The following is a 26,184-nucleotide window of genomic DNA, read 5'->3' on the forward strand; positions in this document are numbered from 1 at the left end:
AAGTTCAGCTCCACAATGCAGGTCTTGAGCACTGCCCCTCTGAATACCCAGCAGAAAGCATCCCCACACACTCACACCCCCTGCATTCAGCACAGCTGGATCTTTTTGTATTTCTCACTGTCCGTTTCCTCCCGAATTTCCCTAGTTTCCTTCCATTCGTATTATGAGCCTTTGTTCTTTCTCTGCCCTCTTCCTCCTACTATTTAGAAGCGTACAGACGCAGACTAAGGGTGAGGAAGCAAGCAGAGTAACAGCACAGTAGAAAAACAACTCTCATAGCTTGCACCTACCTATTCTGAAAACATGATACAGCAGCATAACTTCTGCATGAAAGTAGTGAGCCCCGCGTGCAAGAAACTGGCAAACTTCAATGACAATCACAAAGGGTTGTCTCTGTCACACACTAAGAAGTTAAAACAGGGCCCTGCACAGAATTAATTTCATCTTAGTACTTGCTAGTTAAAATCGTACCATAGAATGGCTTGGGTTGGAGGGACCTCAGACATGACCTAGCTCCAGCTGTCAAAACCCTGTCCGTGAGGCTCTTCTCCAAAGCCCCACCACGGTGGAATATTTCTCCTTCTGTCAACAGATCTCGAGGTAGAGCTGCAGCCTGCGTGGTACTTATTCCAACCTGTCACACAGTGTAACTGGGATGTCCCACGCAACCAGTCCGAGCATCCCCACAGCCTTCCAGCAGAGGAGACAGGTATTCAAGTGTTGGGTTTGTGTCTGACACTGACCGCTTTCTCCTTCCGACTCGGATAAATTAAGAATCATCCACTTACAAGATGAATTTTGTAAGCGGAATGTGAACAGTCAACCCAGAAGCGGGGGTCAGTGGGGAACTCCAGGTGGGAGGGCTGAGAGAAAGGCAGGCAGATGGAGCTGGTGACCTGCTGTCACTGCATCTGGGCATCACTGACCTTGCTTTGCTCCAGAGCTCCCAACCTGCACTACACCCCACAAAGTCAAAGCCCTCCCCCTTCTGCCAGCACCTGCACCATGGCAGGTGCTGCCCTGGACAGACACGCTTTATATTGTGCTGGCTCTCTACCTTGCTCTCCAAGTACTCAGAGGCAACCTGTGTGCACTGTAACTAGCATCAGGACTTCGGCAGCACTTGAGACTACCGGAGCTGTCAGCTCCTTCAGCACTAATAATCACCTGTCAAAAACGCAGAGCAGACTAGGGAAGAAATAAAAGAGGAAATGATTAAGCACCTCGAGCTGTAGCCAAAGCAATCAAGAAACTGAATTCAGCTGCTTTAGTAAGTACCTTTTAATGCAACACGTCCCTCCTCCTGTGCAGGAGTCCTACGGTGACTCCACAATAGCACTGTGCCTTTAAATTTGCTAACAAACAGCCTAAGCACTCATGCACAAGATGGATGCCAGGGAGGGAGAAAAGAGAAAGATTTCAGATTACAACCAGAACAGCATTTGTCACTTGCTGTAGATGTGTGAGAGGCAGTTTCCAGGCTCTTGGACTCATGAAGAATATTTTCTGCTCCGTTCCTGATGTGCTTGGCTGCTTTCTGCCAAAACCTGTTTTAAATCCATTAACGAAACCAGGCCGAGCCTGCATAACTTCTAATTCTCCTGGTGGAAAAATGGCACTGAGTGTATTTCTGGAATGACAGACAGCCGCCATTCCCAGCGGTGTGAAGCTCTGCTCCCTGGCCGCCGCCCTCCTCAAAAGCCACTTTCTCCTTGGAACATCACTTCGGTCATCACTTCTAGCTCTACAGAGAACACAGAAACTCGTTAACATTCCTCTTCCTCTTCACATTAGCGGCACTTGGCCACCCCAGCCAGTCCTTCGTTGCTGCCATGCCTGCAGCTGGTTTCACGGGGATTAGCAAGGTCTGGTTCGGGCACACCGATCAGCTCTGGATACCCACAAGCTCCAGCATTGCTCTGAGCAGCAGGGACAGTAGGAAGGGAAAGGAAGACTCACCCAGCACCATTTCCATCCCCTGTTCTCAGCAGATGAAGCACAACAAGGCAGTGACGTATCCCTGCAGCACGGAAGAACAACGGCGGTGCTCCTACAGGAGCTGAGTGCAATGCCTGCAGATCTGGTCGTGTGTCTCAGAGCTGGGATGGTCTGAGCAGAAGGTGGGAGGCTCTTTGCAGATATCCCAGCGGGATCTGGGGAAGCCCCACGGAGGGCAGAAGGACCTGATCCAGAAAGACCACGCATGGACCCAAACCTGCCACCAGCCACACGCTGCCATTCGGGCCCATTCATCTCCCTTTGGCAGCTCCCAGGACTCCAATTTACATGGGTCTAATCCTTTAAGGACAGGGGCCATTGAGCTGCACAAGCCATGCCAAGGACACGGCCTTTCTCCAGAGATCTGGGGAGGAAATCCCAAACACTTCTCATGGAAAAATCAGAATTATTCCAGCATGCGAAAGGAAAACCCTCTTTCCCAGTGTTTAAGTTAAGGCTGTAGAGGGCTGCAATTTTTTATGAAGCTTAAGTTAAAGGATGCAGCAACTACTAATGAAACGGGCACCAGTTCTGTTACAGCAGCAACATTTTTTGGCAGAAGCATTTTAAACCTAACCTTCCGTTCCATGAACAGCAGCGGCCTAAAGGGAAGGACTGCTGAGTCAGCTCCTGCCTTGGGCCTCACAATGTGCTCTGTGTTCTCCAGCAGGCTATAATCTACCAGGGAAAGCTGTAGTGGCAGGGAGGGGTGAACGTAAGAGCTTTAAAGAAATCTGGAAAGAAACGTGTGAAACTGAAGCTTCCATTTAATTTAAGAAAAAAAATGAAGATACCACAAAGTAACAGTGGGTGAGCTATGACTGCAAGCACCATCAGCACTAGCAACTGCGTGTAGAGATGCACTCTGATGACACAAAGGCTCAGCTCTAAGCCACAAATGATGCTGTCCCCATACTCTCCACGACAGATCTGTGTGCAAAGTACCTTTGGGAGCAGCAGATACTGCAAGTCACTCAATGCCCAAGTGCCCAGCTAACCCAGGCCCTTGTCTCCAGCACCACCCAAGAGCATGCTTGCAAAGGGAACCTTTCAACATGGCTTACTGAGATAGCACTGAGACACAGAGAACACCCCACAGCCAGCTCTCCATCTTCAAGGGGGGCTTCAAAACATGGAGGCAGTGCTTGGAACCTGCGTGCCCCAGCAGGTGCTGCTCAGCAAATCCAGTTGCAGGAGAGTGTGTCAGACCCAGCACAGCAAGGCTTGGAGTCAGCAAGGATTTGGAAGCAGCACACTCAGGCTGCACAAAGCCATGCCTTTGCTCACAAGCTCTCTGAAAAGCAGCAGGTATGCACAAGCCACGTCATGGATGCTGTGTTGGAGAAGGGGCAACAAACCCCAACATTAACTCTGCCTGTGGCTCTGAGTTCCAAAATAATTGAGACATGAGAACAACGCTGAAAGCTGCTTTGAAATTCCCAGCCATTATCGTGCCTTCTGGATGCCTGTTGGACTTGATCAGCTGACGGAGCAAACGAAGCAGCCATCTCCAAAGAGAGGTGCTGGCCATTCCGACAACCCACTGCATCCAACTCACTGTGCCCGAGCATTTCCAAGGAATGGGGTCTTCACCTTTTCCTCTACAGCAATCAATCCATAGGCGCCTGGATTTCTGGGCAGCTGCTTTCTTTTCAGTTACATCACAAATCAAAGTAAATAAAAAAACTCTCTGCCGGGGCCTCTTCCCAAGACTCATTCCTTTCTGTATCTTCCTGTTCCCATTCTCAGCCCTGCAAGTCCACAGCCTGCACGCCCAAGAGAACCTCGTCCATTATGCCTGCATCTGAAGCGTGTTAGCACTTCACAAAGCCCTCTCTTTCACTTCACACAGCGCCGTGGATCCCCACGGCATTCAGCACAATCTCTGAGCTAACGCTTTGAGGCTTCCCACACTCACAGCCATAGCCCTTCTGTATTGGTATCAATATTTAACATCAACAGCCCCTTTCCTTCCAACACAAGCTGTGTTTTCAGCTTTATCACCAACAGAAAAACAAACCAACATATGTATGTAATCCAGGCTCAAGGTGCATGTATAAAAATGGATAGGATGATGCACCAGCCAGGTGGCAGACATCCACCCTGACATTTATCTATCTCCACGTACGAGGAAGAAAGGTCGCTCACAGCTATGAGGCTCTGGAGTTTGCCCTTGGTCAAGTTGGGAAGTGTCACAAATCAGCCACCGTGCGTCCTCAGAGATGGGCAGACCTGGAGAGTGCTGGAGAGCAGAGGGACAGCAGCATGCTGCTGATTAAACAGCCCCAAACACAGCCATGTCCTGGTGACTGCCCACGAAAGCACAGCACAAGCAATTTGCTGGCTTCTGGAATGTCCTGGTGTATTTTTATCTGGTTCAAACCATTTGCTCCATAATCAGTTAGTTCATCTCCAAGAAGGAGAAGCATTCTTCATTTCTTGAGGTCTCCAGTTCCAGAATGGTTGAAGCCCTCTCCCAAAGCAAAGCACTCTGGTTTGGCCCAGAGGCGCCCAGGCAGAAATGCGCTGTGCCAAACTCAGGAGCATCTCTGGCCTTCACCCCCAGAAGTCTTAGCTTAATGCAGTTGGCTAAAGGAGCTCAGCAGGCTGCCATGTTGGGTTTGTCTAAATGGGAAACTCCAGATCAGGCTCTTGTATGGGGAATCTTACCTGCCAGAGATGCTGGGTAACCTGGGCTGGGTTCCCACCCAGGTGCCCTCACTTCTGCCCTTAACACCCAAGCTGCAGATTTTAACCAAGCCTCAGCAACACTACACAAAGGCTCCTTCAGAGGGTACACACATGGGATGCTCAATCCCAAGGATTTTCACCTATTTGAGTAACCATCAGCATACATTACAACCCACTATTTTGGCTCAAATTGCCTAAGAGAACGATGCACTAATTGCACAGGCTCTCTCAAACCTTTACATCCACCTGGGTTTGTTGGATGGCCGTGCCCCATGGCAGTCACAGCTGGCACAGGCTAGGCTTGATCCATCAGCCATCAGCATTGCAACACATCACAGGCAGCACGGAACTGGGAGGAAAATCACAGCGACTCAGCTTCGCGTTGAGAATCCCACCCAGAACATTACTTAGGAGTTCCCAGGACCATCCCAGGATTCTTTTGTTGAAGTTTGATACAGAAAGCAGAGGCTCCCTAGTTACGTGGCTGCTGCCCAGCCGCTCTCCTCCAGCTCAGCACATGGCAGACAAAGCAGCAGCTCTGGCATTGAGATGCACGTGTGGAGGTAATGCGCCAACTTCTGCCTGGGTTTCCAGCCCCAGGATGCAACACTCCAGGTTTATCACAACCCGGGGCAGAGCTGATACGGATTCACATTCTGAGTCCTGCCAACATGATCTCAGTGCCTCCTAAAGGAACAACATGGCCAGAAATCCCACGGCCAAGGACAACACTTGAGCACATTTACAAGTGTCAGACCTGACCCTCACTGAAGATGACTTTAGCAGCCAAGGACAAGGTGGCACGGACACCTGCAAGCCCAGCACAACGCCAGCACTGCAGCCCATGGAGCAGGGAGGTATCAAAGCTCTCCTATGGCCCCACTGCCCTGGGACACCGTGCAAGGCCAGGAAAGTGCTCCTTGTGACTGCAGTGCTATCTGCTTCCCACCCAGATCGCCTGCTGCTACAGGAAGGAGACAGGAAACTCTTTTTTTTCCCCCAAGAGAAATCTGTAATAAAGAAAGTTGAGGAGAGTTAGCATCTCTCAACAGCCGATGATAAACAACCTCTTGTTAATATCTGCCATTACTTTTCCTGGAGAAAAGCTAGGTGGAAAATCCCTACACATTTGGCTGCCCTGCAACCAAAGTACTGACCAGTGGAGACCAGTGGGAAGGTGCTAAGCATCCTGTTTGTGCTACATAGTTTAAAGGTTTGGATGTTTAAAAAAAGAGAAAAAGAAAGAACACTTGATAAACACATTGGACATGAAACCAGAAAGCAAGGAAGGAGACAGCTATCCTATACAAGCTCCGGAGTCAGCCCAAAGCACACGACCTGTTTTATACTGATCTGTTTGCAGAGGCCATGTAATCTCCTAGAAGTGGTATTGTTTCCAAAACAAATGCTACACACTCTTCTTCGAGTTGAGAAAGTAGGAAAAAACCTCCCCCCAGTGCAAAGAGCCCAGCACTGCTGGTGAGGCACTCCAGTGCACGCGTGTGAGCAGGAAAGGAAGCGGAGAGCCCTTCCAACTTTCCAAAGGGTTATTGCTAACAGCAGGGAGGGAGAGGGGATTTTACACATTAGGAAAAATGCCACGATGGTGCTGTGCTTAAAGCAAACGCTGCACCAGAGGTCCTGGGCTGCACTGTCTGTCTCACACTTTTCTACTGCAAAGTGTGGTTACAGGGAAGGATGCAGGGTCTGGCAGCAGGGTCAGCACTGCAGGAGCCTTGGCAGCACGGAGCAGTGTGCCAGGTGCTGCACAAACAAGTTTCCTCCTCTGGGAATTGGCACACTCCTGTCACATGGCAGCATGCTGGCTGTACCTCCAACACCTCACTTCAAATAGCACAGGTCCAGGGGGTAGATCCACACCAAAGTGCCTGAACCTTCCTGAGATCTAAGCAAAGAACAGGATTAAGAGTTAAAATACCTTTTTGGGCTCTGGCCTAAGCAACTTGCTGTGCATCACACAGAGGGCACGGCAAAGCAAAGAACATCCCCACGTATCCATCTCCAGAGGGGTGGAGATACTGCATACACCAGCTGCATCAGTAGGCTCCCTGCAAGGAGAAATCTACAGGTCCCAGATGAGGAGAGAGGCATGCTACATACCAGCCGCCCTGGAAGGAAACAACACGAGCACGCCAGAAAATTACTCTTTCAGTGCTCTCCCAAGAAAGTCTAATAATCTCATCTTTCATGCGCTTACGCCTCTGCTTTCTGCAAGGCCTTGCTGTGCGCTGGCAGGCAGCTCCCCGGGAGCCAGGAAGGTCAGCGTGCCTCCAGCAGGGGAAGGGGCAGGGGGAGAGGAGCACTGGGCTGGGTTCCCACCAGCTTTGCATTATGAAAGCCAGGAGCTGCAGTCAACCAGCCTGTGCGGGTTTGCTTTAACCCCCTCTGTGCTGCTGAATGAGCATTTGCACCCATCTCCTAATGCCAAACAGCCATGTGTACGCTACAGGCCACGAGTGTAACAGGTGAGCACCTCAAAGACAGCCTTTGCTCCCTTTTCTGTGCTTTGCAGCTATCAGAAAGGTGCAAATTTAATCTAGGTTTGTACTCGTGGGTGCTCCAACCTGGCCTGCTGCTTCCTGAAAAAAAACACCAGTGCTACAGTCCAACACTGCACATGCCCAGGACTTGTTACTTCAAGAAATACCATCATTGTTCTCAACGCCTCAGCTCGGCGATGAACAGACATCTGCATTGTCCCCTGGCTGCCTGGAGGCTGACAGCAACGGCACTGGAGCGCAGATCCCAGAAGGATATCAGAGCTGCTGCACGAGAGCAGGTCAGACAGTCCGTTATCTACCTTTGCTGATAACTGGCTGTAGATGCAATGACAACACTGAGAAAAGAGGGCACAAAGGTGTCTTTCTTTGGGATTCCTAGAAAATAGAGCAGTTGCCAACAGAAACGTTAAGTAACCCAGCTCCCTGACACAGAGGGTACCAGAGCATCGCGCACGCTTCCACACGTGCTGCAGAGCGATGGCTGCAGTGCCACTGCCAGCAGTGCTCTTATCTGCCCAGGCAGAGGGTCCTTTGGAATGGGGCAGGCCCCAGAGCTGTGCTTGCTGTGAAGCGTGTGATGTCGAGGGCAGTGGCCCAACACATCAGGAAGGCTTTGAACCTGAGCATGGGGAAATGAAGCACTCCACAGCTTGGCAGGGCGGATTAGCGCACTCTGGAGAGCTCAAGACAGTCTGGAGCTCGTTCAAGGTGCCCTTTCTGCTCAATCTGCAGGGCAGATCCTCAAGGCTCTACGTTTTGGATGGGAAGAAGAAATGGGCAGGAAAGAACCGGGGGTTCCTCACCTCCACACCAGGGCAGCAAGAGGCGAGGCAGAACTCAGCTTCCCTGAGCAACCTCACAGGGGGGCCGGGGCACACACTGCTCCAGGCCCTCTCTGCAAACAAAAGAGCAGTTGCACAGTGATGCCAGTGGGGGAAGTTATCGCTGCCCTCAAGAGCTCAGCTTCATGCCAACAACTCCTTTATAAAAGAAAGGAGAAGGGCAGCATTTTAGTCAGTAACTTTCCCATTTAAGCCTAATTGCTTGATTTCACATCTCAATATCCAGCCTGGGCTTGTCTGATTTCTAAGCCCAGTCCTGTGCAAGGCTGACAGCCTAGCAAGCAGATCAAAGATTTGGCAAACAAGCACACTGGAAAATATTGCTGTGCTGATTTTCCAAGAATGAAGCCACCAGTACGTGAGAAGCCTGGGGCAATAGCACTGAAAGCAGGGAGCATCACTGAGGCTGTCACTCTGGCCTCGCTGCGCCGGTTCGTATTTATGGAGAATGATCCAGCTGAACTTTTTTCTTGACGTGAGAAAAAATGAGAAAGGCGAGTGTGGGAAAGCAAGGCGATGTAATACAAGCATCTGGTATGGGGGAGATGCTCAAGGGACACGGCACAGCTCAGTTAGTATGCAGGGAGGCACTGTAAAAACAAAATAAGGCAGGAGTGGAAACAATCTTCTCAACAGACACCCCCAAGCCATGGCACAGCTGGGATCTGGAGCTCTTTGCAGTTCCAGACTGTAACCTTAAAACAAAGCTTCCCCTCTCACTTCTCCTTCCAGCTAACACGGGAAGATGCAGGGGCTTCCCTGTGCCACCTTGCTAGGGGTCTGGAACACAAATACAGCTGGCTTCGGTTCCCATTACAAGTTAATTTCCTCAATCATTTTCAGAGAGAGAAAAGGAGAAACGCTCGTGATCTAAGAGATGAAAGCAAATGAAAAAAAGCCTCATAAAACCTGCGGTGCCCTAAGGGAAAACTGCCCTGCAACTTTCATTGGGGAATTATCAAAAGCCCTGGGCTGGTGGGGGGTTGTTTGTATTTTATAAGACAGATTCTTTAGAGAGTATAAGTCTTCAAATAGCTGAGATTCCATTCTGCTGAACCTCCAGCAAGACTAGAAGAAGAAACAGCTGATCCCAGTTAGTCCAGCCCAGGATTCAGCTTAGCCACATCAAGACAGGGCTGAAGCATGGCACAGAGCCCTGTGCACCGCTGGACATTTCCAACACGATGCCCTTGCCCCAGGCAAAGGCAGCTGCACACATGCTAGAAGAGCTGCAGGACAGCACGAGCGGAGCTAGAGATCTCATTCATTGCTACTGTACAACACAGGCTGGGGTGAAGGCACTGACTCATTGTGCCTGAGAACAAGAACGGATGGCTCCTGGGAAACAATTTCAAAAGAAGGACGTGCAGTGCACACGTTGCTTCCAGGCTGGGACATGAGGCACAAGGCTTCTCAAACAAAATCCCAGAGGGTGAAGGGGTTTGGCATGCGTTGCATACAAGTGACTGCATACAGCAGTCAGCATCTTCTTGTGATGGCTGAAGGCCTTCTCTTCTGTACCAACCCAGCTGTCCCTATCCAAGTGACACACTTCCCTTTCCCTGCCAATCCCATCGGGGTAATTCACCTCAGCCTACTTCACAAACAAACCCAGGTGTTCCCAAAAAAGGCACCCAGCCTTGTTACCACATTGACTCAAAGGGTGGGTAAGCACAGAGCAGCAGACAGACGCTAACGAGAAACAATTAAGACAAAAATAAAAACAACAAAAAATGTAAGACCTGGAGAGGAATTACTCAGTGGAGAAACTACTGTCACATTTCATCTCTCACAACCAAAGCGTATGAATAGGAAACAAGTAAAACTAGCTGTAGGGCACATGAATATTGCCCAGGGCTGGTTCCTCTTCCTGTGCACACAGCAATATGCCCTGCACGCTCACATCCAGCTCCTCAGCCCTGGTGCAAGTGGCTGAGACTTCTCCATCCAGAGAAACAGCACTCTCTGGAGCACAGTCTGGGAAGTACAGGAGAAAGCTGACAGCTCTTGAAATGCCTAGCAAGTGCACTATTTGGTTGCATATGTGACTACTAAAAAATCCCACCTCCAGCTAAGCAGAAGGTCTCGATTATTAGCTTTATTTGCATCTTCATTCTGCCCATACACGCTAAACGTGCACGTTTTAGCTGAATAACCTATGCAGTACTGAGCTGGAAATGGAATGTAAATTCCTGCTGTCTGAAAAAAGAAAAGGCCTGAGGGGCTGCTGTGAAATGAAGCTGCTCCCTGGAGGCACACGAGTGCTGCTGCATGGCTCCAGATCATCGGAGGCTCACAGAGCCGAGGTGTCTGTCTCATCAGCATCCACTCACAATCCCAAGGAACGTGTGTTAGTCATAATAGCAAAGGGATCCAATTAGCTCCAGCCAGGTCGTGCAAGAAAGAGCATCTTTTGCAAGAAAAGCTTTGGATACAAAGCAGCCCCTGGAAGCAACCAGGCTCAGGGGGAAGTTCAGCTTCCAAATGGCATTAGGAAGTCAGGATGCTGCAAACACGCTCAAGGTCCTCCAAGGACAGCATAAGGAGCTCGTCCTCCACATCCTCCCACCTCAACTGCCACTTTTTCTCCTCTGCACACTGAAGGTGGGAGAGAAGCCACGCACAGACATCTTCCTGCTGAAGCCCCTCTGCTCCACCAGTAGCATGCTGCAGAGCAATGACTTGCATCGTTTAGTGGTCAGCCTACATGAGTTGCTCTGCTGCAGACTAGCAGAGAGAAGCACTCATGGTGACCAGGCTGGAGGTTATTGTGCTCTCTGTGCTGACAGCAGGCATTTGTCTCTGAGGCTGAGCTCTCCTACAGCTCTTCCTCCTGCCACGTCCTGCACTGAGGTCCAAACCCTCACAGGCCAACCTCAGCCCGGGATCAGCGCACACCATGCCTATCGACCCCGCTCACTTCAAAGGCGGATTTCAGCCTGCATTTCTGCCAGCCTGCAAGGTAAGGAAAGGCCTGGGAGGTCACGCAGCCACTGCTGTAATTTCAGGCAGGATCAAACACAAAAGCAACAGCTGGGCTGAGCGAGCACGTCCACGTTTAATTACAAATGGTTTTGGTTAATAAGCGAACGCAAGAACAAAGCAAGTGTGAAACCTCCCTTTTTTGCCAAGGCTCCTGTTCAGGCTCTGTAGAAACAGCTGCCTTGAGGGGGATCTCAAATAAAATCCACCAGCTACATTTTTTCTTTCATCTTGCACATTTTCATAACTGCTGCAGAAACACCACTCTGCAATCCCACCGTGCTCTGACAAGCAGCAAGGACTGCACAGAGGGACCTGAGCCTCTGTATCACAGAACAGAACCATCTGCATCGGGAGGGACCCTTCAAGGCCGCCTGGTCCAACTCCCCTGCAATGAACAGGGACACCCTGTGGAGGACACAGCTCCATCAGGTGCTTAGAGCCCTGTTGGGCCAGACTTTGGGTGTCTTCAAGGACAAGGCACACAGAGGGCAACCCTCATTGCTTCTAGCAGACACCTCTGACAGCATCACCAGCAGGCTTGTGCAACCTAACAGTACTACAGAAACACCACTGGAACAAAGCAGTAGCCTCAGGACACTCCACCAAAGTGATACCAGCTGCTGATGGACCGCTGCCGGCTGTGCACACCATGTCCCAGGCGCAGGATGCCATGGGAGGACACGATGAGGATCATCAAGAACCACGGAGAGGCTGAGCAACCACCACAGCCCTGGGAACCAGAGGCTGCTGACCTTCCTAGCACAGCCTGCTGAGAGAACCGGGTGGGCTGTTTTGTGCTCCTGGCTTTAATTACAGCCAAGTGTTTAACTTACTCCCCTCCAACCACCCCCATGTTCCTTACGAGCACAACTCCAGCTTTTTATAGCACATCCCGTACGGACATTAAACGCATTCAGGAAATGCTCTTCCAGCCCCAAACATCCCTTCCCCTGGACCAGTAAGCTGCAAGGGTTTTCAGTGCAGAGATGCAGGACCGGATGCTTGCTTTTGTGACTGCTGCTTTCCTGGATTACTTCTATCTGTTTAGAGAAAGGAAATTAAATAAATACAGGGTAGGCTGGCTGCATTCAGAAATAGTGCAGGCTGCTTGCAAGGTAAAGAAAGAAAAGTCAGATGGAAAGGCCACTCCGAGCTGCTCACACACCCTGCACGCAGACTTATTTACTTCTGTTATTTAATTATAGCAGATATAAAGCTCCTGGAGGCTGACAGTGGCTCACTGAACAATGGGTGTTCAGAGGCACGTCCAGGTTCCCAAATTGCACGCATTTCAGTACCTTCTAGCAATACTGACCCCAACTAGATGCCTATTTAAACGTGCAAGTGAGAAACACACCCAAAACTTAGCCAAAGTAGCCAAAGGGCACCAGTAAAGAGCCATCAGGCCACACTGGGCTCCATCTTTCCCCCAGCAATGCCCCAGCATGTCACCAGAGCTCTTGTGGCTCTGTGCTCCAGAGCAGCAAACTCAGGGCTTGGATAATAAAAAGAGTGCTGGTTAGTTCCCCACACTGAGCAAAATAGCAAAGCTGTGTCTCTGTGTCACGTGCAGGGAGCTCTGCAGCAGGCTGTGAAAGGGAAGGCACAGTTGCTGCTCCGAAGGAAGGCAAGATGCACAAGCCCTAGGTAAGTCATGACACCTCACGTTCAGGGCAAGCAGCAGTCACTGCAAAATCCATGCTGGCAAGCTGAATGATGACCTAATTAAGCCTCATAACGACTCTCCTAGTGAGCTACAGAGCCAGCATGCACTCAGAGCAGTAGCGATTTTGCTGGGGGTGAGAGATGGGATGGGAGAGACAGGAGGGCCAGCAGTCTGCATGACAATTAGCTGCCATCCGAACCACCTCTGCAGTCAGCCAAGATGAAGCAAGAATGCCAACCCAACCCAAAGGTTTTCCAGCACAAAACTCCCCACAAAACACTAACTGGTGAACCCCGCAGGGACAAACTGTTGCATTGCATGAACAACAGCAACTACGCTCATTTACTTGTTCATTCATCTCGGGGAACAGCAGCTGTTAAATCACATATGCTGCATACTGTGCTCTCACTACCCTGATCCAACCACGAGCTATGCAGCACTTAGCTGGAAACACGTGTGACAACCCAGCTGCAGCCACTGAATCCCATCCTATCTCAGGAAAAGGCAGCCTTAACCCATGCTGGAGAATTGCTCTGCAGCAGACGGTAAGGAGAATGTATTTATTTGACAACTCCTGTTTCTGCGTGGCCAAATTGTACCCGGCTAATGCCTTCCAAATATAAAAGCAAATGACCAACAGCAAAAATCACTGCTGGAAGAGAAGCATCTCCTGTGTTCCCCAGAAATGAGTTAACTCCCGAGCTCACTGAAAACCTCATGGTTGTGTCAGATGCTGAGAGGACCCGACCCCCTCGTGTCTTTGACAGCATTATGATAATCTCTGAATTATGAGCTTGAACAAGAGATGTCAAATCCACACTGAAATGGTATAGAGAACATCAGAGAGGCTGAAACATGTCTCGTAAGATTGCTCCCCTGAAGTTTATAAGACATAGCCCAGCCCATTGTGGTTTCTTCTGGTTCAAGGAAGCACCTTCCAAAGGAACTGCGGGCAGTTTCAGGCATGTTCCTGTGTTACCTCCAGTTTCATCACGTCGTTCAGGACGATCAAAACAATATTTCCTTACCAGGATGAATGATTTATGAGGATTGAGAAATTCAAGTGTTCTGTGCAGTGAGTCACCAGGACTACAGCTTGCTCCCCCGCTTCCCTCCCCACAGAGCATCACATCCTCCCAGCCTGGTTTTGCTCCCACCAAACTCTTGCAGAAAACATACATCCATCAGCTTATATGTCACAGGGCAAAGCCTGCTACATCAACAAGAGCACCATCTTTCTCGACAGCAGTCCGTGCAAGGTAGGGAAACAACAGACTCACCCAGAGACAGTTGGGAGGGAACCTGGAGCTGATGACTGCCACTTCTCTTGCTGCTTCAGAAAAGATTTTGCTTCTTTTGACGTTGAGTCCACTTCTTTAGTCACTCTGTCAGAGAGAAAAGAGACAAACCAGAGGGTAAAAAGACAATAAAAACAAAGATCCAGCAATGAAACACGGAAAGCAGGTACTAGAGCTGGTCTGCTGGGCACAACACTGCACAAAGACCACCTCTATCAGCTCCACACAAAGAATTTGCATCTTGGTGAGATTTCACTGCAATTACTCTCTGTATTCACAGCAGAAAAAAGGATCAGCTAATTAGAGCTGGGGGAGGAGGGGGATTTTTTCCAAATGAACAGGAATGCTTATTCATTCAAACAGGCCCCTCAAAGCCACCAAGCTCTGCTCAGGTCACCAAGGGGCACTCCAGTCTAATTGGGCTCCTGATGGCCTTGGCTGCTGGGCAGCTGCAGTGCCACCCACTGCACAGGCCTGGCCATGTCCGCAGCCCAGGCTGAGCAGGGAGCCTGGTGTGGGGCACAGGGCTCCAACGAGGCAGGGTGGCTGAGATGCACTCTCATTTTCCAGTTAATTTTTGTCTGGGGCCCTGAGGGCATAATATATCGAACGTCAAAGAAGTTATAAATCAATACGGCATCTACTGTAGTGAATGAATTACAAACATGAGAAAGAATCTCTGGAAAACCACTTAATAATTAATTGCTAGAAACCCCATCCACTTTATCCCCTCATTTGCAATGACCTGCCTCCAGCAACACGCTTTTCACGCTTTCAGCAGCTCTTAATGAGGTTGCCAAGCTAACAGTTTTGCTCCCTTCAAAAGGAAATCCGTAATCACGGCCCCGGCCCCGGGCTCTGTCTGCAGAGAGCACAGACCCGAAGGAGGCAGCCTGACTTGCAGTTTGGCCAGCCCAGCATCGTACCCTTAGTTGAAAGCCTCCTCGGTTGCAGGGTCTGCTCTGTTAAAACAGGCTGCATGCTGCTTGCCTCCTACCCCTGCAAGCCAACAGCTCATGCAGAGCGAGCCAGGCACCAGAGCTTGCAGCTGGGGCAGCAGAGCAGCATTCAGTGCCTCCCTCCTAGAGCTGGCTGCGGGATTCCTGCTGGACCTGGAGAAACACACACAGGTGCAGAGCCAGCTGGACTGCTGCTCCAAAGCCTGGCATGAGGGAAGCACAGTGCAGTTACTTGTTAAGCCCAGAGGCACCAGGGCCCTCAAATCCCCCTCTTACAGAACCACTGCGCACGCATGCACTGCTGACAATGAATCAGTGTCCGGCGTGGAAAGGAAACTGTCCTTCTAGCATGTACAGTGGGAAAGGCAAGTTCAGAAATAATCAATTCTTGTGCTAAACACCTCCTGCTCAGCCCTCTGCTGCCAGTGCAGACCACGTTAACCCCATTTTCCCCCCTTTCAAAGGGGTGGCAGTCACAAGCATAGAGGCAAATCCCAGTTGTGAGCACTCGGAAGCGTTTGATGATCAGGCTGGAAACAAATGGGTGGGAAAGGCAGTTCAGGAAGAAAGGAAAGCCTTGCTACAGCATCACTGCAACTTCAGACATCCCAAACACACCACCCACTCACAGCACTCTAATAGTAGTTGCACCACACAGTGATCACACTCCAAAGGTTACCCTATGTATGTGAATTTCCTTCAGCAAAATCAACTGTGTCGTCAGGCAGCAATTAGCTGGAATTCCCCAGAGCCCCTCTCCAAGGCCAAGACGAGTAAAATCCCACAGCCTATTTGTACATGAGAATCACCATGGGACAGCCTGGCTGCTCCTCAAGACACCATGAGGATCATCAGGCAGACCCAGGGCACAGGTCCTTCAATCATCACGGGCCACAGAATCATTAAGGTCGGAAAAGATTATCTAGACCAACTCAGCCCACCCCCACCATGCCCACTGCCCACATCCCTCAGTGCCACATCCCCACACCCCCAGGGACGGTGACTCTCCCACTCCCTGGGCAGCTGTGCCATGCATCACTGCTCTTCCAGAGAGTAAGTTGATCCTAATACCAATCTCCAAGCTTCTGGGCCTTGAATAGTGCGGGCTGGGAAAAGCAGTCGACACAACAAAACACACAACATGTTGCTCTAGAAGGTGACAGCCTAGCTCCTTAGACGGCTCCATGCTCAACTTCCACAAACCCAAGAGAAATCTGCAATTAAGCAGCAATTAAATTGAGGTCTGCACGATGGAAAGCAGCTCTGTAAAGCCTGCAGCACAGCAGCATTCTGAGCATAGGGCTCCTGGTCTTAATATTACGATGCCTCCCGCTGCTCCAACCCAAAGCTGACCGATTTCCCTCCTATGGCTGAAGCAGAGCACAAAGCTGAGTATGAGAAACACCTCCAGGAGTTTGCCAGCCTGCAGCCTGGCACAGTGTCTGTTGGACCAGCATGAGTGTCATAGCTCCCAGAGCAGGAAAGCAGCCAATTGAATAAAAACCAAACAAGGATTGGAGAGGAAAAGCTTGTGCATCTGTACCTGCTGAACCACCTCAGCATCGTATGCAGGAGGGCTCTGGCACAGTGACAACAGTGGCAAAGAAATGATTCCGCTACCTGGAGCAGAAGGGATGGCTCGTGCTTTGATACTTGCTTCCTCTACCACCTCAGGGTACCAGCAGCAATGGCTGGGCACAGAATAAAGCATTTTGTTTGCATTTTCCCCCCTACTCTGGCTTGTTGGCAGCTGCCCAGAGAGTGTTTTTGAAATTGTTCATCACAGCAATGGAGCTGCAAAGCTGTGGACAACCTGTTCTAGCAGGAATGCCCAGCTGGGGACAGAGGAATGTGTCAAGAATGTAATTAAAAGTGACCTTTGTAGGCAATGCCATCACAAGACCCCCTGATTGCCTCATAAAACAAAATAACAGCAGCTCCAAGGCAGGCTGGGCTAGTGCCAGCAGCACTCCTGTACCACTCGGTAGGAATGACAAAGGCAGGAACATTAAAGGGCTTTACAGTGTATTAGCTCAGGCTTTGCACATTTCATCCTTCCTCAGATCTCAGGCCAGGGAGGGAAAAAAAAAATCCTCTGGTCTACATTATTATGGCAGACAATAACTCCCCCTGTAGAAACCAAAACACTTCTTGCTCTTGGTGGGTAGAAGCGAGAGCCGTTAATGCAGCTGGAAGAAATTACAGCCATTAGTCAGGAAAATTACAAGACCTATCACTTGTAAATACTGGATAAATAACTATTTGCCTGAGCGTTTACTGGGATACCATTCACACAATGCAATCCAGGAATAAAGGTGAAAATAAGTGTATTGTCAGCAGCAGAACAAGTAGCTAGCACCTTGCCCACTGGCAGACCCTGGAATCCACACACACAACCACTCGCTCTCATCACATCACCATAAAGATTTCATTACTCTGCTATGCTGTTAAATTGCATAATAAAACTTCCAAAACATAGGGAATTATTAATTTGTTGGACTCTGCTGGAGTCTGGTAGCACAGAGACTTCTACTTGACAAGGTACTGTGCAATTAGAGCAGGAAGGTCTTCTTCCAAGCAGTCAAAACCAAATAAAGCTAAAAGCCGGATGGCTGAGCACCTCTAATATTTACAGGTGTCACCTTTAGGACCTCTTGATGATAGTCTGCTGGGTGACCACAACACAAGGGCCAAAATCCCTTCAGCTTAACCCCAAGTGTCTCAACAGCATTCTTCTAACCACAACACCAGGCGAGCATCGGGTGAGAAAGAGCTGCTGCAGTGTGAGTGCGTGGGGAGCTGAGGGGACTGCTAAGATCTCCCAGTTGCAGCAGCACAGATGTGCCATCTTCCTCACCTCCTTAATGAGTAGGTCTGGAAAACGCCAGCTCTTCACCACTCACACTCAGGACACTCAGTCCTCACTTGGGAAGCCTGTTCCAGTTTAGACCAATTACAGAATTTTCCACATTGACACAATTACAGAAGTTTCCACATTATCTTAACACCGCTTGCTCTGGGGACTCACAGACAGAGAAAGGGGGAAAAATGAGGCTAATTATCCTTTTTTCAGTATTCCCCATCCGTGCCTAACCTCATTAAGTTCCTTCTGGAATGATCACTTGAAGAGCAACAATACTTTATCTAGAAAGGATTGTAAAAAAAAACAAACACTAAGCCTTTCTGAGCCAGGAAGAACACTCTCTTTAAACCCATTTGGATGCAGTTTTGGGGCAACTCGTAGGGGCTTGAGGTGCCTTCCCCTGCCAGATGCAGCTGTCTGACGCAGGCATGCACATGTCCAGCATCTTCCAGGAGAGCAGTGTCCCCATAGAACTCCAGGCCACATCCAACTGCACACTGAGTAAGAAGTCACTGTATGCTGGGTTATCCGCCGACAGCAAACAGAGCTAAAATGAACAGTTCCACATTGCTCATCCACATTTTCTAACTCAAAGGAAAATGTTGGCTTTCTTCCTATCAGAAAAAGAAACAACATCCTCTAGACCTTGCTTTCAAATCAGGTGGGAGAAGCTATTCCCTGGGAGACAGAGTCTGCTCCCTGAGGCAACAAAGACAAGACCAGGCTGGCGCAACTGAATGTTGCAGGCTGCCTATCTGCAGGGAAGCTGCTGGCTGATTTTTAACAAGACAAATCGGATGGGAGCTCTCCCCAGTCAGGCAGTGGCCAAGCTGCCTGCCCAGTGCTGTTCCTGGCAGCAGGTGTGCACTGCTACTGCACGGTGAATGGGGCTCTTTGAGCACAGCCAGGGCACAGGTCCTCAGCTCCCTGCTTCACCCACCCTACCTTTAAGCATCCACAAGCACAAGGGCTCTGCTCACTGCCTCCCAACATTTTATTTGCACCTCCCACAAGGGTTACCTGCAAATTACAAAGCATATCTCTAAGCTGAGCAATCCAGGTGAACAGATGGATGCTGCTGCTCTGTGTGCAGTGTGACAGCCTTCTGACCTTGGCACCATGAGTTGCAAGTACGCCGAAAGCGAAGCAGATCCCTGCAACCCTTCAGCTCCTGCAAAGCAGCACAACATCCATGTTGCAGGTCTCCTTTCTTGCCCAAGGGAGGAATAGGGCACGTCCCACGAGTCAGGGTTCAGAATTCACTTACAGTCGCAAACACTGGACACAAAGGCTACAGGATCACAGCAGGAGCCAACACAGACCACAAAGCAGGAGTGTCCCCATGGGGAAAAGGCTAAGCTCAACTCCGTTTGTAGCGTGTTAATAAGGTGGTGAGGCAGAGAACAGCTTTGCCTTCCCTTCAGGCTAATAGAGAAACCTTTCTGGTTCAGAATCTCTGTGTTACAAGAAGAAAAACAACCATCTGGCGAGCTGTGCTTTCCATTAGGGGAAACCCCAGGCCCGTGGGCTGCAAAGCCAGCTCTGCCAGCATCTCAGCAGACATCAAAGCCCCTACTGAGCCTGGAGCTGTCAGGAACGAGACAGCAGTGTGAAGGAAGGGAAACACAGCAAGCAGCAAGGCACTGGGACTGGATCCGAGGCCCTGTGCAAAGGCACAACAGAAGGACCACTGCCCCTCACTGCCCAGCAGCAGAAGAGCAGCTGTGCAGTCTGAACAGAACAACGAGCACCTTTTGCTCCCAGATTTTTAAAAGCCAGGAAATTGCTTCAGAGCCAGAAATAACGTCTCCTCCATTACACAGCGGAGAAAGGAGGGACTTATTTCTTAAGCTTTTCACCCACTAAGAATTTCCACACTAACTACACACACCACAGGAACCCACAGACGGGAGAAGACGGGTCACCCAGCTCCCTGAAGTAGATACAGTGCCCAAATACAGAATGACAGAATCACAGAACCACCACGGTTGGAAAAGACCTTCAGGATCATCCAGTCCAACCATCCACCCATCACCAACAGTTCTCACTGAACCACGTCCCTCAACACAACACCCAAACGTTCCTTGAACACCTCCAGGTGACTCCACCGCCTCCCTGGGCAGCCCATTGCAGTGCCTGAGCACTCTTTCAGAGAAGTAGTATAATACACCCAAGATAACCTGGAGGTCACGCCGTCCTTTTAAGAGATGCTTTGAGACGCTTCCTACCTTGAGCCTTCCTTCCCATCAGACTGATTTCCAGTAAAAAAGAGTGCTCAGATAAAACCAGCACACATTCTTAAAAGAATCAAACCTTTTTAGAAGCACAAGTCAAATTTCAGCTGGCTGTCTGCTCAGACACTGGGATTTTCAAAAGCAAAGCAACAAAGAAGAAAGCCAGCAGTCAGCATGTTCCCCAGCACCAAATAACACATGAGATGCTGCTCTCTGACACCTTCCCACGGAACTCCTCTGCCTTCCCACTTCCCCAGCTAAGCAGAAGTCCCATCAGCATATTCATCAATGAAAATCCTGGACTGGAGCTGCTCGTTAGACCTTCCCCCTTCTCAAAGCTTCTTAACAGACTGTGATTTACTTCAGGAGCCACACTTACAGCTCTGGATGGATTTGTCACCATGATTTCTGAGGCAAATGCCCACGTGAGTGAACCAGCACACCACCTCACTCTGCTCACACGTAATGACCCCACCTCCAGCCCACCCTTGTGTCAGTCAGCATTACACAACATGAGAATTCCCCCAGCTGTGAAGCATCAGGGGATTGATGCACACAAAGGAAAGGTTATCAGAATGTGCTCCAGAAACATTCTCGTGCTGAAGCTTTTTTTTTTTTTGAAAGGTAGCCTATTTTCACTTACTGGCTTTCAGAAAAAAAAAATCAATAGCTGGTTTTGAAATTGGAAAAAGCCAATATAAACCGTGGATATCCAAAGCAAGCTCTGACCTCTAGGAAAAACAACCCCAGAAGGACAGGAGCAGGGAGGCTGCTGCCTGCACTCCCTTATGCCAAGATCAGCACTTTGGTGCTTTGTGGAGAAAAGCTGCTGGTGCCTTTTTGGGCTGCTGCCTCCAAACATCACTCACACTAAAGACCATATAATTCTGGGTGCTTTGACCCTGCCTTCAGATCCCACAGCAACATCCCCAGCCTCCTCCTGCTCTGGGAAAGTGTAAAGGTGAGGTATTCACCCTTTGCAAGCCTCATGGAGGAAGTGGTAGGGGACTGGAAGTGACTAAAATACGTTTCTCTACAACCCCTTGGCCAAAGAGGACCAAAGACAAACCTCTATAAACACAGATTATCATAATCACTACGAACCAGAAGATCTATTAATCCTCAAACAGATGAGGAGACTTTGGAATGACTTTTTAAGGGGTTACTGACATTACTTATCCTTATTTTTCCTAGTGCTTCCTTGCTACTGTCACCAGAGCCATCCTGAAAACGTCACCGAAAGACACGGAGGGGTTTCTACCTCTGCCCCAATTAACTCAGTTCACTTTCCTTTGTATTTAAAATTTTTCAGAAAGCTTTCCAAATGGAAGAGCTCAGATTCTGGTAATGCCCAGGTGCTTCTCACTCACATGGATAAGCAATACAGAAGCACATATGGAACACATCACACATACGTCAGCCTTGAGCTGGCAAGCAACCCACTACCTATACCACAAAAGGGAAGATGTACACCCCAACTACCAATCTTCCTCCTGATTTTAAAAGCAACCTTCTTTCACTCAGCACTGCACAAAACCCCACGAGCACAAAACAAACGACCGAGATTCGCACCCGGTAAGAAGTGTGAGCACACTGCCAGCTTCACGCTGCTCATCATCTGGGCTTCCTGAAAAGCAGCACAAGGTAAAGGGAGAGTTAATGGCATTACATGTTCTCTTGGAGCTAATTAGCCTAACACATCTGGCTGAGCCCTGCTGAGACCATGGAGCAAGAACACAGACGGATAATCACACAAACAGGAGCAAATTCCCTGGACTCTTTGTCCCTTTGAAATAAATTAACTTCACCACTCTCAGCAGTCTCAGCTATTGCTCACACAGCTACCTTACTCATCTTCCAAGCAAAGCAACAACACAGGAGATCACTTCCCTGACTGTTTGGCTTCCATTCCCTTTGTTTCCCATTTGATCTCAGTTGTCACCTGAGGACAGAGGGAACCTCACAGCTACTGAGAAGGAAATCAGGAGCTGAACAAGGATTTTGGAAAGCTCGGGCTGTTCTCACAAATCTGATTACTTCTCCTGCAGCTGTTCCCACCTTCTCTCTGAAAAGGGCCAGGGATCCAGGGTGTGAAGCTCTAGAAGGGGACAGCAGATCTGGGGTGAGAAACAGAGAGCAGTCCTCCATTTCTGTCCCAACAGGCAGCGTTCCTCTATTCAAGAAGCACACAGGCTAAGAAAAAAAGACAGACAGCATAAAGAAATCTCTGAAAAAACAGCACCCTGTCACTGCAGAAGACTGAATCAAAGCTTAGGCTCTGCTGTGCAAAGGTCAACACTTCCTGCCATGAAGGAATCAGTCGGGCCCAAAGCACTGCTCTCCTGAGCAGCTGACCACGTTCAGGGCCCAGAGGAAGTTCCGAACCTCAGATTGCCACTGAGGATGGAAAAGAGCACCAAGATCATCCTTAGTCCAATCACCAACCCGCCACCACCGTGCCTCTAAGCCACATCCCTCAGCGCCGTGCTCTGGGCTCAAGCCTCCCCACTCCACTGCCCCAGCTCTGTCCCAGGATATGACGGCCCCCAGGATCCCACAGGACAGCCAAAAAAGAACCTGTGGACACTGCCTGCACACTTCTCACCATCAGTAGCATTCCTGTACAAAGGGGAGATGCGTTATCAGCTGATAAAGGGCTCAATCACCAAAGGTAAGCCTTCAAAAGTCTCCAGGAAAGAACCTGCCCTCCACCACACCACCTCACTTTTACTTCTACTGCTCAAAAAGTTGTGAATTCCACCACCAAAATCCATTAATCCAACCTACGAGCCAATATCAGGTCCATCTGAATAATAGTTTTGTTTTTTTTTTCCCTGAATCCTTAAAGTAAGCTGAAAGCCTACATAGCAGCACAAATTGAGGAATGAGTTTGGATGCCAAGCCCTTCCTGGCTCTTCCCAGATGTTTTGGTACAGGGGGAAACTCGGGTCCCCTGTATCTCAACACAGGAGCCCCAGGGAACCAGGGGGCATCACCAACTCCAGCATGCCCCAGCTTTCATATTGCCACATGGGCAACAACATCACTCCATAAAAACGCTTTGAGACACGTGGATAGAAAGCTCTACAGGAAAGCAAAGGATTTTCTCCCTCTACATCCTAAAGCTTTCAAGTACTTCAAACACACATCAGAGCCTTCTGTTCCTTTGTATATACCTTTGCACTAAATACCTTATTAAAACCCACTTAAAAGCCATTTATAAAAGCAAATAATATCCATGGAATTGGGTCATCATCTGCCCCTCAGGGTAGGAAAAACCCACTGTAAATGAGGTGGTTCTCATGGCCGTGAGTTCAACCTTAAAGCTGCCCCAGTGAGCGCTGTACCCCACCAAACAGTAAGCTTTAATCGGGCAAACACTGAGGAATACTTTCAGAAGCAGCCTGAATTAATCTGGAAAGGGGCACTTAAGAAGCAGATAAAGATTACCAAAATGAGCCTGAAAAGATGAGCTTCATTCCAACCCTGCGAAATCTCAACCATCTGCTCAGCTTTCAAATATGGACGTACCTGAAGACAAACATTTACCCATTACGCAAGGCCCATTAAACAAGCCCCCAGCTCTCTAGCTGCAATGCTTCTGGTTCAGGGCCCTGTGGGCAGCAGTTTGGACAGAGCAGTAAGTACAGTGCCTTCAGCATCCAGCAGCAGGACAGGGAGCAAGCAGGAAAGGACAGCTGGGACGTTTGCAGCCTCTTATCTCAGTGTTTAGGCAGCAGCAGAGTTCACGCTCTCACAAGGAGAGAAGATCTTGAAACCTCTTCCTGAATGGTTTCCACAGGTTCAGACCCAGCTCACTGCCAGCAGCCACACGTGCAGCTTGCAGTTCTGACCCAGAGGTGGCAAGAAGCCAGGAATTACAGCACAGGAACACCTGCCAGACACCTGAGAGTGCTAAAAGAAATGGTTCCAAGCATGCAAGCACAGCCAAGATGCTCGAGAAGAAGACTCAAGGGTCAACACAAATTCTGGTCTGCAAGTCCTCCCGCGGTCAGTAGCAACTGCCTCTGAGATGCTGGCTGCTTGCAAAGAGCAGGCTAGTTACCAGCAGAGAGGGGTGTGGAGGAAAGAACCAAATAGCAGAGGTCTGGGAGCCTGCTCTGTGAGGGGTTCCTCTGGGCAATGACCGCTGGGCAAAGCTGTGCCTTGAACACAGGCCTCCTACTGCTGAGTGGGCACCTCAGCCACACAGCCTTGCTCCTCTCAGTTGAATTCTGCACCCTTGCAAGTCAAACAAAGGCACGCAGAAGATGTTTCAAACTAAAACCTCCTGCTGCTAACGTTCAGCAGCCCGACTTTGCTCTCTCTAAGTTAGTGGCTGCCTGACACCAAGGGGCTGGGCCAGCTCCATTCATGTGAGCTGCCTTCTGCTGCCATCCTGGACAGACACAAAGCTGACTCACAAAAGGAGTGCAGAAATGTTTTGATATCCTGAGCGCAGCAACAATTTATAAAGCAAGCTAAGGGCCAAAGTACTTAAAATTGCCAGCCTCATCATACAGCAATTACATTTTTTAACAGACAAAACCTGGCACCAGAGACACAATTCCTTATGAATGCAATCACAAGTCCTCCAGCACAAGGAAAGTTCATAAACCAGAGGCTCCAAAGGGACTTAAGTCTCCCTTGGCGGCAAGAATTTGGAATTTCCATTTGGATAGTGAAATGCCTTTGCAAATTGCTCCCACTGCCCAGTCACAGACACCTGGTGACAGTCACCCACTGCTCCTTATCTACCGAACACAAGGGGGAATGGTTTTAAACTGAGACAGGGGAAGTTTAGGTTACACATTAGGAGGGTGGTAGAAGTGATATTAGATTTCACCCAGAGGGCGGTGAGGCACTGTTACAGGTTGCCCAAGGAGGCTGTGGATGCCCCACATCCCTGCAGGCACTCAAGGCCAGGCTGGATGTGGCTCTGGGCAGCCTGCACACAGCAGGGGGATGAAAAGAGAGGAGCACTGTGGCCCTTTGCAACCCGGGCCATGGCTTGATGAAAAGGGAAATTGGTTACAAAGATGAATCCTGGAAGCCAGTTTTTGTTTTAGAAGGCATTACTGAACCACACATTTTGTAAAATTAGAAGCCACTAAATTTGATTCTTTGTTTGGTCATCAGTAATTTGCAATGCTCTGAACCTAAAGTTCAGCACTAGCAACTGCTAAAAGCACAGACTAATTAAAACAGGCACCATCAAGTGCAACAATAACATATAGGGGAGCTGGCAGCTTAAAAAGTTAGGTCCTGGGTTATTCTAGTGCAACCCCGTAGCTGGAGATTTCTTTCAAGAGACTTCTACTACTCTAATCATGCAAGAGATCTTCTACATCTTCTTAGAGGGGAAAATAAATTGTTCTGCAAAGTAAGATCAGGGCTAAATGATCTTCTGTTAAAGGCTTCAATGAGCAGACTGTTGAAATTTGTGCCCTGAATCTCTCAGTGTCTAAATACTGATCTAAATTCTTCTCAAGCTTTCAGAAGAGCAACGCTCTAAAGCAGCCTCAAGTCATTTAGAAAGGAAAGTAACAGAGACAGCTCTCTCACTGCAGCTCTTTCAGTCCAAAAACACACACAGCTACCGTGTGCTGTCTTTTGTAAGCACCGACTTGCCAGCTGCTTCCCCAGGCAAGGAAGTCAGCGTTTGGTATTCAGAACGTTTGCAGCCATTAGGGTCAAAGACGACCTCCCGCTACTCAAAAGAAAAAGCCCTCCGGCCCTCACCTATTGCAACTAAAAGCAGCAGCAGCAGCTGGGAGCAGGGGTGGCTCTGTACATCCTACACGCGGCAACCCGCAGCAGACGCTCTGAGGTGCAAACGCCACTGAAGCTTCAGCTTTGAATGCTGTTTCTCAGCCATAAAAATCAAAAGGATGAAAAACACGGAAGGCTTTTTCTGCTATCAAAGAGCTAAAGAAAGCAGCGTGCTAGAACTCTAGCAGCAGCACGGACCGGTCAGTCCTCCAGATCTCACTGCAGCTGGCTCTGTATCCTGTTGTAAATAAGTACTTTAGCAGTGGCTTACAGTCTCAATGTAGCCTAAGGTCCAGCTTTTGCCTAACTGATCAACATTTAGTAGGAACTTACATCTGTGCCTTTGCAGATCCC

General features: G+C 49.4%; 1 protein-coding gene and 1 long non-coding RNA gene across 2 annotated transcripts in view; both read right to left on the reverse strand.

Annotated features, from left to right (window-relative positions):
* Positions 1 to 26,184, reverse strand: part of CFDP1 (craniofacial development protein 1) — a 48,311-nt gene that overhangs the window by 18,531 nt on the left and 3,596 nt on the right. Inside the window, exon 5 of the mRNA XM_042886120.1 lies at positions 13,985 to 14,089. Within this exon, the coding sequence (XP_042742054.1) occupies positions 13,985 to 14,089 (105 nt within the window). The remainder of the gene's footprint in view (positions 1 to 13,984; positions 14,090 to 26,184) is intronic.
* On the reverse strand, positions 1,267 to 2,887 carry LOC122188089. Its single transcript, XR_006181468.1, has 2 exons — positions 1,960 to 2,887; positions 1,267 to 1,744 (listed from the first exon to the last, which is right to left on the reverse strand). It is a non-coding gene; the product is annotated as an uncharacterized LOC122188089 (long non-coding RNA).

This window comes from Lagopus leucura, unplaced genomic scaffold, assembly GCF_019238085.1.
Source record: "Lagopus leucura isolate 7727_CA_CO unplaced genomic scaffold, USGS_WTPT01 Super-Scaffold_100054, whole genome shotgun sequence".
In the NCBI taxonomy this organism is placed as follows: Eukaryota; Metazoa; Chordata; class Aves; order Galliformes; family Phasianidae; genus Lagopus; species Lagopus leucura.